Raw genomic sequence first — 21,746 nt, 5'->3', positions numbered from 1 at the left:
GACAAGCTTTTCCTCATGCATGGAAAATTGTCAATCATTGCCACCTCTCAAGGCGAAGAAGTCAGCGATTATATCATCTATCAACATTCCTCAAGCATGGAAAATATCACAACAATCTTCATCCGGTGGATTTCTTCAGGCATACAAAACTACCAAATTTATTTGCCACCGATACAATGGTGTCAGATACTATCGAACATATTCGTCACCCATACACTGGTTTCAGATACGAATTATATCCCTTTACTCTTTTATTTGTGGAACTACCTTTTTTCTAAAGGAATCGGCGTATAAAGAGTGATTTAGGATCGCAGAACGTCTTAAGTCATTCTCCATCCCTATCAACTACTTTGACTATCGTTTTCGAAACTGACGTATCTGCAAACTCAGTGAAAGTGGGGGCTTTTGTAGACACCTAAAAATGTCTCCCCAAAACCAAACCTGATTATGAACAACCTTTCACCGCTATTATTGGTCGGGTTGAGTATTTAATCTTTGGAGTGCTTAAATCCATGTTCAATCCAATGTATTTATTAAACCAATCAATTCTTAGCCCATTTCCCCAAACCATTACTTATTTTCCACTTTTTGTGTCCGCATCACAAAACCGATCTGAAATGACTTTGTGGACCTATAATTTTGATCCAAATATTATTTTTTTGGATAGGCCTTTCAATAAGCTTTCCAACGGTATATCATAAGCCCAATTCCGATTTAAAACAAAGAAGATATGAGCAAAATACTAAACTTGGTCCAAAATCGACACCCTTTTACTAAAACTTTTGACCTGATTTCAATTGGGTTGGAAATTAAACTTTATAAAATTTCCAAATATATATATATGCCTTATTTTGAGTTACGAATCAAAAGTTATCATAGTTTTAAAAACGCATAAAAAAAACTGGAATTACCGCACAATAGCTAAAACGCCGCGTCGCGGCATAAGCTAACGTGTCATGGTGCCTTGTACCGTGAAACGGTATTCTACACCGTGTCATTGTACACATACCGTGACACGGTGCTTTCACGTGTCTTCTCTGCGTTTTTTCTCACGTGCTTATGAATCTGGACGCATTTTTAGATAAATTATACACTGCGACACGGTGTGCTTCACCGTGCCACGGTGGGCAACATGGCGTCACGGTGCCCAATTAGGGTTTTTCTGCAGCTCTTATCTCTTCTAGTGTTCCATGCATCCCCATGTTCGTCTCCTCTATAAATCCAAACCTGATTTCTGTAGTTTCGGGGCACTAAAAAATTCATTCTCTCTCCCTCTACACCAACAATCCTTCTCTCTCTCTCTCTCTCTCTCTCTCTCTCTCTCTCTCTCTCTCTCTCTCTCTCTCTCGCTTTAGCCTAAACCCTAGCCACCATATTCTTTCACCATACATCCCCCAAGCACTCCAAGGAGTCCATACTTGACCCAAGGTTCTGTCCTTAAACCAAGGCATTAAAGGTAGAATTAACTGAGGGTTTGGACCAAATCAACTCTACTTTTATTTAATTTAATTTCAATTTAATTTATATTTTTATTGAAGTTACTAACGATTTATTCATGATGTAGCAATTTAAAGGAGCGCGCAAAATTTGAGTAATTAGTTAATTTAGTTACTTATTTTATTTTATATTGCTAGTATCATGATTAGGGTTATTATTTATATTTCCATTTGACTAACGATTATTATTGTTAAATTGCTTCCAATATTAATGTTAATTTTATTATATTTATTGATCACCATATTGCATGTTTAAAGGGAATATGTAATTGAAAATCACGTCTAATAAGATAATTTGGACAACCGGTTTAGGTTTCTTTTTAATCTTGTTGTTTAATTAAGTGATCACAATATTTTAGAATTATATGTTGCATTAATATTCAACCAATTTAGCATAATAATAGTTTGGAGCGAATTGAATATTTGTTTGTATGCCTTTGAGATCGCAGGAATCACTTTTCACAATAAAAATCGAGTAGAGGCCAATACGGGCGAATGTGACTCCATGACTTACTTCATACCATCATCCCCGATCCTCCTTTCGTGGTTCTGAACCACATGGAGTTAGTAATCTCATGGATTATGAATGGGGTGTAACCTTCACGGATCAATCGTTATTGCCTTTCATTGTCCCTTATTCATGGTTGCCTTTAATGATCCATGAACGGTTTATAAGTTCCTTAAAAAACTTATTGGCGGCTCCCTACTTTCCTTGTCCCTAATCGTATATGTCAATTCCCACTTCCTATGAGTGCCAAGCATACTTACAACATGCTTACGTAGGCGCACTTCAAACGACGCCTACAATAGGATATTAATTTCTATTTTCTTATTTAACACAAAATTAATACATCATAACTAGTAGAAACAAAAATACATATTAAGGTATCAACAATGGTAGGTGTCGCGAAAAATTTTAAGGACTAACTTTTTTTCTCTATGTTAGGGACCAAGGAGGTTCCCATGATGGCGTCTTGACCAAGTCTAGACCAGCCTTCTACGATAACCAAAGCAAGACAAGCAATAACAAAGGCAAACACAAGACTACTTATTATTACTTTGAGAACGAGAGTACAATACAAGGCAAAGAGCCCGAAATGAGTGAATGCCTAGCGAATGGGGCAAGTCCTCTATTTATACTACTCAAGGGTTGGCCACATCCCGGCCAACTAGGAATAACTTTCCACTACTTTGTTAACCGCCCACTACATGGTAACTACCCAATACCAAGTAACTGCTTCTTTGTACAGGTGTCTTGCATGCATGCTTGCCCCTTAAATAGGAGTAGTGGACTGCATGGGTGGTTATTATAACCGCCCACTTCCCCACTACTAGCCCCTCCTAAATTCAAGGGATGGATGCCACGTCATCACCATGCTTCTCAACTGACAAGCGGTTACCACTCTGTGGTAACCGTTTCTCATGATCCCCTCTAGATGAGGTAACCGTCAGCCCATGTTCTCCACTAAGACATCCAAGTAACCGTCGAGTAACTACCCCACTCGTGATCCCTATAAATAGGGCACATCTTAGATATCAACCGCACACTAAATTATGCTTAGACTCCCGGGGCCTCGCAATTCTTGGTCATCGTGTTCAAGCTGTGGTGCACTGATTCGAACCAAGCCGTAGCTCGAGTCAACCTTTTAGCCAAATTCCACCATGCCCTAGCCCCCAAACGCAATCCTATGTCCAAGCCTACGCCCATGGCCCTTGGCCATGAAGCCACCCAAGGTCAGCCACCAACTCATGAGTAAGCATCTGCCCCCTTAAGATCCTTATATTGATTTGGTTAAGTAATTCCAGTGAACACCCAAATGACAGAAACACAATAATGGTCCATAGGCCCTTCTCGTTCCCATGGTCCCATCAGGGGTGTGCTTGAGAGGTTACTCGGACCTTCTTAGAGTGTCCCGCCCTTGCACGACCGGACCGAAAGATTGCTAGGCAAGCCTAATACAATAGGTGGAAGGTCGTACTCGGGACTAGGCATGGTCCTGGGCCATGCGGCTGATGCAAGGTTGTGGCCACATCAGCGGCGGAGGCACTAGCCCCCATCTTTGACTGTGACAGTAGGGTATTTTTGTTGAGTGACCTAAAATAACATGAAACATAAAAGTTGTGACCACTTTACCAGTGTCGTACTTCTTAACACTACGAGACATTGCTTTAAGGACAGCTTGGCCTCGAGAGCATGAAATCGTTTAGCTAAGTACTCCATGTAATATTATAACATACAACACGTAAGTAACGTTCTTACAAGCCCTATGAGAACCATCAACTGTTCAGCATTCCTCTTTTGCAACTTTATAATATTCGTTGCTTTCAATTTCGACTCTTTCCCACAAAATGATATATTTAAAATGTTGGCCAATTGTTGGGGATTTGAAGTGATTAAAAAAAAAAAAAAAAAAAAAAAAAAAAGGTAAAAGTTTGAATTTCACTGATGTTGATTGCAACACATTCTCATTGGAATTTTACTCTTTGCATTTCTGTGAGTAAACCAACATTTCGTCTAGATTTAACAAATCCAACTATATTTACCACATTATATAAGCAATAGAACTAAGGGGCTACGGCCCCTAATTCACCTAAATGTCGCACTACGATTCCCACTGGCCGGGAAAGCCTGGCGTCTTTTACCTTGGGGAAGTAAATCTTCATCATTACTGCTCCTATCAGTAACAACGCCTTTTTTCTTCCCAGAATGATTGTTATTATCATCAGTTTTCAAGTCTCTCTTTGCAGGTTCCCCAAACTTCACCTCTTTCCTAGCAGCTTCATAATCAAAAGGCTTAAATTGCAAGCTACCAGTGTCTTCAGGATCCTTTTCTTGTTTGCTAGCTTGGCTGTGATTCATAGGCTGCAAACATTTCTGAAAACTAGATGATAAATCTGTAAGAGAAATTGGCTCATTATCCTTGTCGTCATCCTCATCCAAAACCACTATCTCTGGTTGACAAGCAACTTGATGATCATTAGAATCCACATGATTTTGATCTCGGTCTAAACTATCAGCTGGTTCTTCGTCACTGGTATCACTGTCCAACAATATAACATCATCTAACATGGTGTTCGACCCTGATTCAACAGGGTGACTTTCAGAGGGTAGAACCTCAGAAGCTCTATCCGGCTCTTCACATGCCTGGATGGACCGTTGATCACCATCTAACAATATTACATCTTCTGAAATGCTTCCTAACTCTGGTTCATAGGAGCTCTCCCCAGAAAGCTGAGCATCAGAGGTTCTGTGAGGCTCTTCAGGAGATTCCTTAGTTGCTGGTTTCAACTCTTGCTCCCTTGAAGAAAATGAATAAAAAGGAAGATTCACAGTAGACTTGATCTGCTCCAACTTGTCTTCATCCTGCAACATGGAAGAATATATGCTGAAGATGGGCAAGTGGGAATGGCCCAAGTGGACCAGTTCTTAATCTACAATATACTGTAATAATATTGGCAACTGCAAATTAAAAAAAAATAGTAATAATTATAATAATAACCCATTGTATTAACTTAAGCAAACCAAAATTATTAATTCTCAAGAGGGGCAAGGAGGTTATGTACAGTTAGCCAGGGGTGTATAATCACATTTCAAAGGAATGAAAGGATATTTAAGTGAATAAGATACCTTATACGAGGTAAAAAACATGAGGTAAAAAACATGGACAAAGACAAATAGGCCGCATAATAACATACATACACATTATTCTACTACATTATCTTAAAATTACAGTGGCACAAAACCTTTTTAAAATCAGTTTTCTTTTTGGAGGCAGAACTTCCAAGAAGTGCACCAAATGCACGACCAGGCTTCTTCAACAGCTGGACAGTAGTTTTGGCAACCTACAAGAAAGAAAAGTAAAATCTTCACAAAAAATTCAGAAGGAGAAATGCATTGATTGCATTTCAAATTTTTATGAACATAAAATCTTTTCTGAACAAAGGGCAAGACACTAACATTTTTCTGATTGGAAAAAGCCACCTGCTCTCTCTGAGACTCAAGAGTAACACTACCATTAGTGCCTTTTGTTATATTTCCGTTCTGAAGGTTATCCTTTACCAACACTGCATCCTTCCTTGGTTTGGGATCATGGCCAGTAAGCTTCAAACCTTGATCTTTCAACTGCAAATGAGCTGGTGCTTGTTCATGCTGGCTACCATCAGAACCTTCACCGATACTACCAGTCTGAGCTTCAGAGATAACAGTCCCTGCATTATTCAATTCAGGTGCCTGAAATGAAACATGGCGTCACAAAACATGACAAGAAAATTTTGAAGGGCACTTAATTTCAAATAAACTAATTCTCCATTTCTGCACAATGTATGGAGTTACTGACCATATTTTGCTTGAAACAGTTAGATCAAAAGCCCAGCCAATCAACAACTACTAACAAGACAGTTCAACATAGTGATAACTACAGTAAAATCAGATTTTAAAGTGATAACTACCAGTCCGATACTACCAGTCTGAGCCTATGAAATTGAGAATTCAGTAATACTTATGAAATTGAGAATAATACACACACGCACGCACACATGCACATGTAATCTTCCATTACTACAAACTCACCATCTGAATTCGAGCTTCTTTCAATTGCTGAGCTACGGCTTCAAAAGATGAAGCGTTCTGAACCGCATGCCTAATGATGTTGACCACTGAACCAAGATTGCGCTCCACATATGGGTGCTTAGACTTCACCAAATGTCGTAATTTGCTAGTAGTCAGAGGCATCTGCTTGGCTTTTCCATTAAATAAAATAAGTTAAGAATGACAGTCGCATACAAATTCCAAGCATAAGCGTTGCACATACAAGAACTGAGCAGAATGGTAAATATCAAAGCATGCTTTTAAAGGGCTTTCAAATACCTATTTCCAAGAGTACTTTATTAGGCAATATATAACCAGTGCTTTCATCTTCTGCACGGGCAATAGCATCCCTCCAATCACAGAGACCCTGCGGATAGATATCAAGTTAGGATCAGTGATAACAAGAGGTGACAACACGCTCTTAATGTATTAGAGGGTTTTAAATTTTAGATTGGAAAGGAGTATCACAATTAAAATGGTACTTTCTGAATGAAAAAAATTCCAATATGCAAGAATGTAAAAATTTTCCTATTGGCTCATGCAAGGCAGTGCAGCAGCAGATGACAAAGCTTTGCCTTTAGCACTCTTTTTCACAATGTCAGACATAGGATAAAGAACAAGATATGATTGGTAAGGAGCTACAGCTAACAGACTACAAGACATGGCTCTATAATGAGTATCTTTTACAGGACACTAAAAAGGAAAAAAAAAAAAAAAAAAAAGAAATGGCCTAGACTTCAGATTTGGAGCTTTCAAGGTATCATCAAGAGTCACTCTTCACTGATTCACTAACCTTAAGGGTGTTGATTTGTACTTCAATATAATGCATGATGATTGATGAAAACCCTTTAGAAATTATTATTCAAACATAGAAAGCCATACAATTCACATTGCACAAGTTCAGAATTAAATTGGACGAAAAATGACATCAAATTCCTATACTAATCATACTTACAGCGACAATGGATAGCTGCTGAGCATTAAGATTAGCTGCCTGCACACTGTTCATCAACATATACAATAATTAAGCTACCAAAGATCAAGTACAATATTACTTAGCAAAATCAATAGCTTAACCAGCAAGATCTGAAAAGGTGCATCTTTTAATGTTCAAACTACAAGAGACTGACCCATATATGTAAAGATACGAAGTATCCGTCAAAAGCTCCTTCTCATAAAGTTGCATGCATAGATCATAACTGCGCTGGTATACCTGCTCGATTCAGAATCAACATAAAGTTCCAAATGAGAAAGAAGATTTTAGTACAAGATTTAATTGGTACATGACAACAGACACCAAGGTACATGACAACAGACACCAAAGAAGGACTAAAATTGTATCAGAAAACAAACTAGCACATACAGACTATAAATAAAATAATAATTACATAATATGTTGAAGTATTAGGTAAATTAGGAGTTATCACCGTACGGTTTTTTTTTTTTTTTTTTTTTTTTTTTTGGTAAAAAAGGAAAATAACATGTAATTTCTGAAGTACATAACAGTAGAGGTAGATAATAGTTAATATTTTTAGAGAGTAATTGGGTATTTTAATATTGCAAGCAAATTACAAGCATATCTGAAAAGGAGTATTCAACTCAATCTGCTTATATTCAAGTTTCACAAAAGTAGCTTGATTAATCAGAAGTGTTATTTGGGATCAATCTAATCTCTACCAAATCCCCACTAAAAGAAACTAAAAATTGAAGTAAAGCTTTTTGTTCATAGATTTCCATCCACCAAAAGTGCTGACTAATACACAGATGATGATCCACTGGTAAAAATTCTATCTCTAAAGCTTCAATTTAACAACATACCAAAAATGTGACAAGCCCCTTATCTAACATCAAGGTAGATAACAGCACTAATCAACTGAGATAAATAGATAATACGAAGTACAAATTTTAGCGACAAATCTTGTCATGATCAACATTGGTTCTAAGAGACCACTTCCCTTTTAATTGAAATGCCATCGAAAAAGTTAATAACACTTTAAAATCAAATTATAAAGAATAGGACAACTTTTAAAAAGAACAAGTAAAATAACTTTTTAACAACCTTATAAGATGGCAGGAGCAAATGTTTCCATAGTACAGCAGCCTATAGACTAAATACTGGATGGAAAATGCAAATCAATGAAATACTCCCTCCATTCCCTTATAATGGTTACACTTAAATATTTCACAGCCAAGCAAAAAAATTAGAAAGTAAGAGAAAGGTATGAGAAAAGTGGTGTTGTAAGAGAAGAAAAATAAAATATAGTTGAATGGAGTTTTATAAGAAATGAAGAATAAAAAAATTAGATTGAGTAGAATATTGTTAATAAAAAATTTTTTTTAAAAAAAAAAAAAGAAGAAAAGAAAGTAAAAAAAAAAAAAAAAAGATTGAGTAGAATATTGTTAATGAAAAAAAATTGAATAAATAATTCTGTTGAGTGGAATGTTGCAACTAAAGTGGGAAAAGGTAGAGTAAATGATTTCAATTAGGAGGGCCATAAAGCCTATAAGGCTATAAGGGGGTGTTTGGTTCGCGGAATATAGGTATGAGGTATAGGTTTAGAATGACTAAAACTCATGAGGTATGGGGTTTAGAAACCTTTGGGGGGAGGTGAGTCTGGCTCATTCCATTCCCTTAAGTCTCAAATACACGGTATTAAGGGGGTGAGATTCCATTCCATAATTGAACCAAACACATGGTATTAAGTATCAAGTTCCAACCCGATACCACCATTTCTGATTCCAAACTCATACCACTCTGCGAACCAAACGCCCCCTAATGGAATTAAGTGAAGTATGACCATTAATTTGAATCAACCACTATAAGGAAACAAAGGGAGTGCCCACTAAAAACAAATATTGATAAGAGCTTAAGACTATAACACTAAATTTTCAAACAATTCCAAATTAAATGTAGTAGCATAATAGCATCATAGTGTACAAAATTAAACAAGGCATACCTCTAAAAGAAGCCCTTTAGGATTTTCCTGATCAGTACTCTCTGAGAGCAGCCTGATCCTCATTAAATCATATATATATAATAAGTAGTGGGTGTCTTCTCTAGCATACCTGTGACAAGTAATTAATGTAACAGTTATATGCACAATCAAGTTGATAATAGAAAAGGTAAATAATTGAGATCAAAGAGAGAAGCAATATAAAGTGATGCAAATCATCACAATGGAATCTACATGATGCTGTCTGTAAATTATAAAGAAAAGGTAGCCTCTTTGCACCCATGATGGGTTTTATTTTTCACCCTTTTTTTCCTATATAAGTTTTGCACCCATGATGGGTTTTATTTTTCACCCTTTTTTTCCTATATAAGTTTTGCACCCATCATATGAGTTACAAAGAGACTAAAGTCATTCCTAAATGATAATTTCAAGTGACTAAAATATCTATGCCAATGACGCTAGAAGTTTTCCACCTCAATCCACAGAAATTGCGTCCCAGAGACTATGAGACATTCTAGTAACTTAAATATGTAGGGTATCATCAGTTTTAACAGAACAAATACAAAAAATCAAAAAAATAAAGTTTTAACTTATAAGTAAATCAGATATTCCGTACTGGCTACAAATTTGCTTTGTGGTGTTTGAAGAGTTAAGGAAAAGTTGTGGCACGATGCCTTTAAAGCAGAAGTTGTGGCACAATGCTTATAGGCAATTTGAGGAGTAGTTGAAACAGAATTGCAGTGAAACTTTTAGGAGTTTCCTTACTTTCCCAGCCATGTAATTTGTTGCGACAGGAAGCATCATTATGGACTAAGGCAGCTAAGGCTTTCAAGACCAATTGGAGAGATTAGAATATTTAAGTAAATTTGTAATTAGAATATTAACATTAAGATGATCAAATAAAATGTATACTCAGATAAGGAGATATACAAAAATACACCCATCAACTTTATAAACAGAAGTGCATCAAAACTCAAAAGTCATGTGGAATTACCGACTAAAAATATAGGCAAGACATTAAAATTCAATAACTAAATTTACACATTCAGTGGCCAGATCTAAAGTGTTTTCTCCTGATTCCATAGCACGTAATTCCACCACTGGTGTCTATTAATGGAATCTGTTCACATGACTTGTACTTGGGTATTATGTATAATTTCTTAGCTGGGTATACATTTTCCATGCCACTCATAGTCTGGTATGGTTGTGCGATCCCCCACAGTTGGGTAAGGTTGTGTAAGATCACCCATAGTTGGGTCCTAGGTATGTTTAAAATAAATTTTTTCCTTTCACTTTGTTTCCAACTTGAGGCTATCCTCATATTTGCACTCTTTATCAACTGTAAAATATTCAAAATTTTCATATAGGAAAAAAAGGATGAAAATATGTTTTAACCAATTCATTAATATTAAAAACTACTACTTCCATCCTCAAATAATTGTCTTTTCACCTTAAATGAAAAATTCCGCTCACCTAACTCATTCAACCCATGTGATGTAGGCCCCACCACTAACTATCTCGCTCACTCTCTTTCTTCATATCCCATGTGATGTTGGCCCCTCCACTAACTCTTCCTCCCTCAATCAATTTTTTTTTTTCTTACTTTCCACCATCTACTAAGGGTAAGTTTATCTCCAAACCCAGACTCAAACACCACACTCTGCCACGTCAACTTTCCCCCAATTTTAAATAATTTTTTTATTATTTAAACTCATACCAAACTTTCTCCAATTTACATTATCACAAGGCTCACTCCAAACTCATTTACCCTCCTAAAAAATATTAACACACATTATTAAAATTTCAACAGCTTTTAGGAGAATGAATTGGCAGCTCGTCATTGGCCAACAAAACAAAACCAGAATTCTTTATCATTTTATAGTCTTAAGATGACTCAAGACTACCTACAGTCTTGCACCACTTTATTGCAAAAAAACACATAATCTTGTATGTGAGTCTTGAGTCAAGAGTTCAAGACTCACCAATAAACTTACCCTAAGAAAACTTGCACTACTCTACCAATTTACTGTAATAATGTGTGCCTAAGCCTAAGAGGACAATAATTGAAGTTCATAGAATGTACTAATTAATGTATAAAACATTTACTTCCTCTGTTACTTGCAACACACCTTTTTAGTACGGTATTTGAGAAAGTGATTAAACTAAGTAAACGGATGAATTAAGCAAAAATATTTAAATCATAGCAACTTATCACTTTCATCTTATCAGTGGTAAAATTTTGTCAGTTGATTTGTCCGTTTTCCTAGTTTAATATCTTTCTTAAAGTGCGTGCTAAAACAGTGTGTTGCAAGTAACTAAAGTGGAGGAAGTACTAATTAGGTACATTAACCCTCCCCCCCCCCCCCCCCCAAAAAAAAAAAAAAAACTCCAAACTGGATGGCTAACAAACTAACAGACCTTTACGCCTTAGACATTTCACTGATATCAAGGTATTTTTATTGATATCAAGGTATATTCATTGCTCAGATGAGGCATAGTTTCATGGGTCTAAAGTTCAATAGTGTAAACTGCAATTTTTTTCAAAAAAACAAGTTGCACAATTATTAAGCATCTACCTTAGCATCTCACGAGGAAGTGGACGCAACCTCCAATCAGCATTCTGGTATCTGCATGAGATTTTAGTAACAACCCATATCAACCTTCAAATCGAATATTGTTCTTATAAACAGAGGTCAACAAGGTTTGAAAAAATTACTGTTTATTTGCAGTAACTCCACAAAAATGTTGGAGAAGATGTTCCAGGCTATGTCTCTCCATTTGTAACACTCGTGAAGCCTTAAATAAAGTCAAAACCATGTCGTATTAGACAATACAAGAGACCAAAATAGCATGAAGAAGAAAAATGATAGCTCACTTTTTATTTTGCGCTACACAAATGCATTCAAAACACAGAGAAGCTTAGCAAGTAAAATAAAGAAAAAAATAATCGTAATTGAGTACATTGTAATATTTTTGACATGGCACATTTGACCAGAACTTTTTACATTTGTTAACACTTAACACCATGTCCATCAAGAAATCACTATCCTCCCCAACAGGAAGATTAGAGAAATTCATTTTTTTTTTTTTCCGGTCTAAAGAATAAGCCATAAAACCCACATTATCTCTCCAATTCTACTTTCGCGATATGCATAATGAAAAGACATAAATTTTCATTTCTAAGAACTGTATGATAATGCTTACAAAAGGCAGTATCAAAAACTTGTACATAAGATTTCATCTGTTTTGAAAGCAAAATCAACAAGGTATGAAATTTAACACAAACAATGTAGAATCAAGTCTAATCTAAACTTGTTCTATAAGTAGTTCACATAATTAAACCAATAAACCAAGATACAAGTGCAAATAAAGGGATGACAAAAATGTTCAAAATTATGGATGATAGTTCCTATGACAGTAGGAAAAGGAAGGCAAGCTATACATTATGGCCCTGTTCTCTACACCTTGCAATAATAACATTCAGTAAAATATAGAATAAGTATATATTCAGTATAAACATATTGGTGAATTAGTAATATATAGATTTAGTATAAACATATTTTAGGTCAGTAAAAATAATAATATTCAGTAAAATATTCAGTAAAATCTATATTTAGTATACAAACATATTGGTGAATTAGTAAATATAAGCAAAAACCAGGTGTAATAGAAATATTAAACTTAATCAGTAAAATAAATTTTAGGTCAGTAAATAAAAACCAGGTGAATAGAACAGACTCTATGTAGATATGAGATTAAATATAAGCAAAACAAAGGTCTTTAACTCTCCTGATTAATTGACAAACCTTCAATTTATACCCAATCCAAAATTAGAGGGCATTTTTTCAAGTAAACGTATACTTCTTTTGATAAATTTGTTTCTAATTTACACAATAAGCAAGGACTGCAGATAAAGAGAACCACCTCCCACTCTTGATGACCAACATATATGAGATGAACTATAATTAATAAAAATGAAACCAACAAATCGCAAAACCACAAAGATGGATAAATTTGCAAAGACGCTGCAACTAACCCCTACTCAATAAGCAAAACAGTGATTTAGTTTTCGTCACAGATAACCCATATATATATATATGCACATCAAAAAACAGGAGTTATTTTTGAAAAAGAGGGCATCTTAGAAAAAAGGCTAAAAAACAAAAATTCAAACACATAACTGAACTGCTGAACATTCTGCAGCATACCTGTCCTGTATCAAATAAATTGCATACATAAATGCCAAAGTCTCTCTGAAGCCATGCAATATCCCTGTCAGCTCCATGCATAACCTACCAATTTGATATATCATGATACAGCATATATATAAATTTTATAAAAGAGTTAAGACACCCTGGTCCCCGACTCCCCGTGTACAAAATCCAAGAACATAACATAGATGATCATTTAAGGGAGTAGAGAACGTGAAACTACAAACCTTTTTCTTTGTAGGATCCTTGAAGATTTCCCTTAAGTATGGACCAATATGAATTCTCAACTTCAAAGTATCAACAACAAAGTCTTCAGTTCTAGTAGATATTTGCATCAAGCAAGTCAACCCTTGAAAAGACCGGTACTGATTATGCTCCAAATCAATCTAAAGAACAAATATGTTACATTTTGTTTAAGAAGAAACAAATACGTTACATAAATAATCGAAGTATATACAATTTGTCAAGTAAATTATGCACAATAACATAAGAATCAAACCAACCACACATTTATTTATTATTATTTTATTTTTTTTAATACAAGCCAAGACAGCTAAAGTGAAAACGGCCGAAAACACACAATTTAAAAATTAAAATAAAATAACAAAAAAAACACTCATACACATCAATAAGCATGTAGAGAGCACCTTAAATACTCCCAAAATCAAAAATTGTTCTCATTTATAACCTTAAGTCCAAAAATGTAGCTTACGCCAGCCTGTGATGATCTTCACGATAACAAAATTGATGTGTTGGTCTCACGATGGAGCTATGGTTTACAAGGATTTTTAAGTGCTCATAAATATTGAAAAGTAAATAGGCTCGACAAAAGTGCCATTTCAAAGAATATTACAGTAGTATTTGATTGCCATGTATGTGGTATTTACTAGTGTAACATTTTTTCAATAAATACTACTCCATCCGTCCCAATGAATAAAGTTAAAAAAAGTGAGGGCATAATAGTCTTTACATACTATCCAAAAATAAAAACAGGAACAACATTTTGGTATTCCAAAATAGGAAAACAGGAATTAATATGGGACAGAGGGAGCACCAAGTATTATTGGTCCTCCTAATTTGTAACCTTTGGTAAGACTGTCAGAGTATTTAGAAACACTTAAAAGTTTAAAACACTTAATACCAAATTTCTATTGTGACGAAAGCAATATGGTCCAAATTGCAACATTGCGACTGTTATTGCAATCATGATCAAAACTACAATTTCAAACCATCCTCAGTGTTTCAAACATTCAAACATTACCCCCTAGATTACATTAATTTGGACTTTTACCTCCTTTATGGAGAAATACAAATTGTGGCCAGTTTTTACATGCTAAAGACATTATGGATAAATGCAGCAGAGAGAACAATAGATTAAGCAAAAGGATAACAGGTTTATTACCATTATAACAAGAATGGCCATTTTATTCGTTAGAAAATATAAATAATAAACCAGTTTCCTTGGGTGACATCTAAGATGTCGGTTTGGCTAAATTCGGATTTTAGGCAGTAATATGGCAAGCAATACAAGTGCTTTTAGGTCAACCAAGGGGAAAGGTTAAGGGCAGTATCATTTTCTTGGGAGACACAAAGAGGGTGATTCTGCCTACAACTGTTCGAGTAAAGAAAACAATTGAGCAGAAAAGTACTTCTCATTTTCATGCCTTCATGGCAGAACCATTTTCTTTGATTTCCTAAGAAGAGGAATTTAGCCATAAGAAAAAAAATTGTTATTGCCTAACCAACTTCAAGGATTCATCTTCTTTACCAATTCTCGTACTGGTGTGGCACTTTTTTTTAAGAAACCAGCTCTCTAAACAACAACACAATTTAGAAATTCTAAGGGAGTCTGCTAGGAGGAAAACAGATACTAAAGCATCCAAGGGTACTTCGTGAAAACATATACTTACAGCAATTTCATTTGCACTCCGTAGTTTAGCAGCTAACTCCTTTAAATCCTTGACTTCTTCAACCATTTTAAAGGGATTAGATTCCAGAGACGGCGGCATCACTGGCTCAAGACTCTCAATATTACAATCCACAAAATCGTTAACCGATAGCTTTTCCTGCAAAAACAGAAATTAAAAAATTTTGATCAACATATATGATATATCAATCAGTGTTTTTTACAGGTAAAGTAGAAATCTATATAAAGGGCAAACAAGGCAATGTCAGGTGTATACAAAAAGGATGGCTAAACTTAATATATACCATGTCCCCATACATTTAAATATCCCCACTCTCCCATAACAAAAAAACTATAAACACATACCATGTTCTCAATCTACAGACTCGTGCATGCTCACAAAGCTTTAGTAAAATATTCAAATCCTTACAGCCTAGATCCCTAATTATTCTACTTCTGCTTAATGCCTTAATCCCATTAGTGGGGTCGGCTACAAGAACCGAAATGAGGACTTCCCAAGAGGTCACCCATCCTAATACTACTCTCAATCATTGTGGCTCATGTCAAGCGATGCAAAGTTTTACACTACCTCTCACTGGCCTACCGTAACCCTCCTCCTTTATCTAGGCTAGGGCGGGGAGTTTAGATCACTAAAATCACCAAATTTACATTTGTCACTTTTTGCAAACAAAATATACTATTTAAATATTAAAAAAAAAAAAATTAATCAATTTCCATAAACAAAACATCCGGAAACACAAAGATGCCTTATAGCAAAAATTGAATGAGGTAGAAAATTTAGAACAAATCCCATACACACAAGCTTCATTGACACTTGACAGAATAATTATTAGAACACCACATAAGGTTTTATTGTCAACTGAATTTTTCATCCTCCCCTTTTATATGTCTAGTGTATTTATTGCCTGTTTACCTACACTATGAACATTTATTCTTTAAATTATACATGACCTCAGTAAACACCCTCCCAAGGTAATAAACTTATTACACTGATACCCATCTAATAATAATTCACTTCCTAACCCATATATGCAAGACAGCAGTCAATTTTGTAAAAAATATTGAGTACATCCCAATGATTGGGTGAATGATGTAATTATTGCTGTGCAAATTTCAGTCTAGACTAGTTTATTGGACCGGACTCGACCGGATCAAACCGGACCGAAGATAACCAGTCCGATCTTTGGGTTTCAAATTATTCAATTCGGGTTCCGGTCCAGCCTAAACCCAACAAAAAACCCAAACCGGACCGAACTCAATATTTGTATTAACAAAGAAATGAACTATTAACTTCCCCAGGAATTCCTTCAACAATCTCCAAATCTCCATACTTTTTTTTTACAATTTTCTCTCTCCATTTCTTTACCACTTTTCTTCTACATAAAGTTGACCATCATCATCAAATATGGCAGTCAGAAAAATAAATCAAACAAATTCCTTCAACAACCCTCAATCTTCAGTTTTCGCAATACTTCCTCGGAAAAGAGCCATCCAAAACCCAAATTAAATACCAACAAAACCCTCTACTCACCTCACAATTATTTGTATGCGCATACCTAAACCAAGATTTAACACTACCTTGAATCTCTCATTCTTCCTTCTTCATCAAGCTAGGTGGCAACCTAAACCTGCGTTGAAGGTATCCGAAACCGGCTTCAAGATGGTTGTGTAAGCGCAAGCGAAGGTGGGAAATTGAAGGTAAATTTGAGAAAAATAGAGTTCAAGATGAGGTTGTGCATTTGAATGAACGAATTAAAAAAAAAAATAGCATGAAGAAGAAGATGAAGTAGCTGTAGGGGAATTCAAGCAATGGTTGAAGTTTAGGATTGGAGGAGGAGAGAAAAAACCTTGAAAAGTGGAGAAAATGGCAGAAGTGTTAAGTGAAAGCAGAGTAAGGCGGTTGACTTTAAACTGAAAACTTTGAAAAAGTACTTACTATCTCATGGAACCAGTCCGATTTGGGGTTTGGACCAGACTCCGGTCAAGACTGATATTGACCGGTCCGGTCTCCGGTTTTATATTTAATACTATCGATCTTTTGTTCGGTCCAGTTCTAGACCGGCGCACAACATAGATACTGCAATTCAATATCAAACTTACGAAGTTGCATCATAAAAGCCAATACTCAATGAAAGAGAAATCAATGCATCGGACAGATGCCATGAACAACAGCCTAGTGTTTCTCCCATTTCCATATCAGACATGACAATCAGGAACTTGTATCTACCAACATACATAATCCTAATCTTCAAAGTTCAACTATGTATTTCTAATAAGGCACTATTCTTATCAACCTTCCATAGAGAAATTGGCATAACAAAGACTCAAAATGACACTCTTAAGCAATGCATTTTTTACCTATAACTCATCAGTCATCACATCAACACCAAAAGAAAATAAGTTGTCAACGTTCCATTGATGGAATTATTCACATCTTCAACAAAAATTAAAAGGATCCATCTAATTTATCCCACATCACATTCAACGTAAACCAAAACTAAACATTTACGAAATACATCAAGTTGGCTTCCTTTTCATTCCTAACAAGTTGTAAACTAACGGTACCTGGTAACCATTAGCTTTTATCTTTAAAGTAGTATGTGGCTGTTAAAGCAATGGGCAGCTTGCAACTAATAGTTGTTAGCTATCAAAGTAGATATTGATAGTATAAGTGCTTGAAAAAGTAGCAGCTGAACATGTATAAGCAACAAGGTTCATATATAATGACTTGTGATACTTCAACTTCAGTATTGTACCAGATAACTGTTTCGATCTAGGAAAACTTATCTAATTAGATAGAGTCAACTAGTCAAGTTAACATATTTCATTAGAATTCACCCTTGATAGAAGGGTTTCTTATTTCTTTCTTTAACCTCACTTTTTTAAAAAAAAAAAAAAAAAAAAAAAAAAAAAAAAAAAAAAAAAAAATAGATAAATAAACATTGATTTAACTACCTAATCTTTGAATTTATTACATTTTTCTCTTTTGTTTGGCCAAAAATATGTTAATTGTACGACAGAGTAATACATATAATATAGTTCACTACCACTCAAGTACAACCTAACACATCATCTCAAGATAAACATTTCATATTAAAGAATTCATTAACCAACATCTGGCAAAACAGGTTTCAAGTAATAGCCTGACAAAAGCTACAATGGAATCAAGTAGGGAGATGAGTAGTAAACAATGTCATTCCTTTCATTTGGCTTATTTTCCTTCATTAGAAAAGAATTAGGCCACATTAACGGGAACTTGGGCATCATATATAAATGCATGAAAATCAAATAATTGAGATAGTAGCCAAATTCAATAAAAGAAAGAAACTGGGGTTAAAACTAACCAATGGGTGAATGAACTTTGAGTCATCCTCACTCTTCTCAAGCCAGACGTGCTGGAACGGTGTATTCGTGTTGTTCACCAATATGTTGTACTCCTCCTGTGGTCTCCTAATCGTCGAAATATGAAATGGCACCTTCTGCTTCGGCCCTTCAGTCTTCTTATCCCTCTCCACAACCCGAACCGATGGAGACGGCACAATTTCCTCCTTCTCTCTCATCCCACCAATACCAAGACCCTTTTTCTTCTTCCCACAAACCAACTGAAACCCATCTTCATCAACCAAAGGTCTAGCCCTAGCAGCTTCTTCTTCAAGCTTCCGTAACCTCGAAAATTCGTCCACAGAAACATCAAACTTCTCAATAACTTCATCATTAACATTAACAAGCCAATCATAGGCTTCATCATCAACATCTTGAGGAAACTCCATCTCTTTACCACCCCACAACTGCTTCGCCGAATTAATTTGTTCTAACATTGACTGAGACTTGGCCCCAATTTCATCAATTGGACCTTTAAACTCATCGAAATTATAGTAAAAATGGAACTCCTTCTCCGAAGGCAAAACCCTAGACGACCCAGAAATCTTCGAAATCGACGAAGTAATTGCGCTATTTGATAAAGCTACTAATGCTTCTGATTTCTGCTTCAATGCATCGATCTCAGACTGCAGAGGATCAACCTCCATATTCATCGAATTTGTAAATTAGGGTTAAATTTGGAGGCGATTAAGATGAATCAAAGAGATTGAATCGGCATGAAATTAGGGTTTAGGGTTAGGGTTTAAGAGTCGCCGACGACACAAGAAGGGTGGAGCAGAAGAGTGAGAAAGGTGCGACTGAGTTCGTTAGTGTCCGACAAAGACTAAAATTGGATGAAAAAAAATTAATAATTCCACACTTTTCTGTTTAATCAATCGATGGTTTTTTTTGTACAATAAACAAGTTTTTTATTGACTTGGAGTGTTTATTTGGTTGACAAGTGTTTTTATGAAAACATGACATTTGTTGAAAATGGAATTATTATTTCAAATTCAAAAATACTTCGAGTTAAGACATTTTACATATTTTTATTCCGTTTTACTACCTTCGTTAAATATTATTTGCAACTTTTACTATTTTAGTCCATAAAATATTATGTGCAACCAAAAAATTTATTTCCTCTTATAGTAAAAATAAAAAAAATAAAAAAAACTAGTCAAATGTCAATTTTACCTTCATTTAAAAAATTAATACACAATTTACTAATTATAATCAGATTTAACTAATTGCTAATTTCTCACCTAATTTTCACCCCAACTAACCCAATGTAATTTATCAACTCTTTATCTTCAACTCAAGAAACCTAAAACCATCTTCATTCATCTTCATCTTCCCTCATATTTTCTCTCTCCTCTTTCAATATCATTATCTCTCTTCATCTTTTTTAGATCTTCTTTCTCTCTCTTCAACTTTCAAAAAATTTGTAGTGGGTTTCATGGATTTGAGATCTTCTTTTTCTTTCTTCCACTTTCAAGAAACTGAATTCGTGATGGATTTGTTGAATTGGTGGTGATGATTTCGCAGTGGTTTCCGTCGGATTTATGGGGGGTTTCGTTAGAATGGTGGGTTGGATTTTCTGATTTTGTTTTTCGTGGGAGTGGGATTTCGTCGAGGTGGTGCCTGGGTTTCGTGGGGCTAGTGGCCTGGGATTCGTGGGGCTGGTGGGCTTTGTATAGGTGGGTTTCGTGGGGTTGGTAGTGGTGGTGGTTTCATGAGGGTTGGTAGTGGTGGTGGTTTCGTGGGGTGGTAGTGTTGGTGGTGAAGCTGGCATTGAAGGCGGTGTCGCGATGGTGGTGTTGGTGAAGGCAGTGTTGGTGGTTTTGGACTGTTGGCTGGTCTTGGTGGTGGCAATGAGTGGTGATGTGTAATACTCCGTATTTTTATAAAGTATTTAAGTATTTATAAAATATATTTTTAAGGGCTCAAGTATTTTAATTAAATATTTTAAAGGGCTAAAGTATTTTATTTATAAAGTTTTATTAAAGTAAATTATATTTTGGGCCAAATGTTTATTAATTATTTGGGCTCATTTAAAATATCGTACGTAAAGTAGTCCTACATACTCTTATTGGAATAACACATTTGATTTAAATAAGTCCAACCCTTTATTTGAACCCTTGTGTGTCAAATATTCCATAGCTTAAGCTCATTTATTTATTGAACCCAAATTTAAACCCTATTCTCTACTCTATAAATACCTCTCAAAACCCCAAAATTTCCACACAAAGAGACTCAAAAAAATCAAATTGGGAGTAAACATTTCTTTACTTTATTTTTTTCCCTTATTCTTTTTCCCTTTTTTTTTCCTTATTGTCTCTTTCTCCTTTTTCTTATTCTTTCTTTTCTTTTTTTTTTTTTTTTTTTTTGTATTTTGATGGTGGGTGGTACGTGAGGTGCGTGAGGGCTTGACCCTACCACCTTGCTGCCACGTGTCCAACCGCCTGCCACTGCCACCTGTCGTCCATCGGAGCGCCGTCGATCAGCCACCACGTCCACCACCGTGAGCCATCATCTTCTCTCTCCTCCTTGTTTTAATTATTATTTCCTACAATTATATATTTTTGGGTATTGGTTTTGGTAGTTAAATTATTATTATTATGTTTGTAGTTGTGTTTGATGATTAAAGAGTGTAAATTTTATGTTATAAAGTGTTTTAAATTTTAGATTTTATAAAGTATTAAAAAAATTTAAGGTTTTAATTATTAAAGCGTTGATTTTTAGGTTCTAACTTGCAATTGATTTGGGGTTTTATATACCCATTGGTTATAAGTGCTTATAAAGCTTAAAGATTGTACCTTTATGGAGTTTTAATGAGTTTTTATTAAAAATAAATTGCTGGAATTTTATTATAAAGTACTACTTTTGTGTTTTAATAAAAAGGGGTTGATTACCCATAAGTAGAGAATATTTTAATGGGTTTTAATGAAATTTTCAGATTTATTTGAGGGGTTTAGACCTTAAAAAGGGTGCTGGAATTTTTATATACGTACTATAATTATGTTTTTACTTTGTGGTTTTAATTACCCACTTAAAGAAAGAGATTTAAAGGTTTAAAACCAAAATTTCAGCTTATTAGAGAGGTTTTAAGATGTTTAAAAATTGTTGAAAATTTGTGTAATCAAGGGATAAATTAAGTTTATATACTTGGTATTGTAGGAGACTTTAAGTTGAGTAATTTCTAGCATCTTT

At 35.1% G+C, this 21,746-nt stretch overlaps 1 protein-coding gene across 1 annotated transcript; it reads right to left on the bottom strand.

The window, feature by feature from the left end:
- Window positions 1–3,909: 3,909 nt before the first annotated feature.
- LOC145567551 (protein RRP6-like 2) lies at window positions 3,910–19,422 on the bottom strand. The gene is made up of 14 exons (XM_081626854.1): window positions 18,521–19,422; window positions 15,160–15,315; window positions 13,477–13,635; window positions 13,247–13,330; window positions 11,755–11,834; window positions 11,615–11,665; window positions 9,042–9,150; window positions 7,215–7,297; window positions 7,040–7,085; window positions 6,364–6,451; window positions 6,067–6,236; window positions 5,455–5,727; window positions 5,241–5,339; window positions 3,910–4,860 (listed from the first exon to the last, which is right to left on the bottom strand). The coding sequence occupies exons 1-14, from the start codon at window positions 19,208–19,210 to the stop codon at window positions 4,084–4,086; spliced, it is 2,865 nt and encodes a 954-aa protein (XP_081482980.1). The 5' UTR covers window positions 19,211–19,422; the 3' UTR covers window positions 3,910–4,083.
- Window positions 19,423–21,746: the final 2,324 nt, after the last annotated feature.

This window comes from Chenopodium album, chromosome 11, assembly GCF_948465745.1.
Source record: "Chenopodium album chromosome 11, dcCheAlbu1.1, whole genome shotgun sequence".
Lineage (NCBI taxonomy): Eukaryota > Viridiplantae > Streptophyta > Magnoliopsida > Caryophyllales > Amaranthaceae > Chenopodium > Chenopodium album.
The sequence above is the reverse complement of the archived record's forward strand: the minus strand, read 5'-3'. Positions and strand labels throughout refer to the sequence as shown.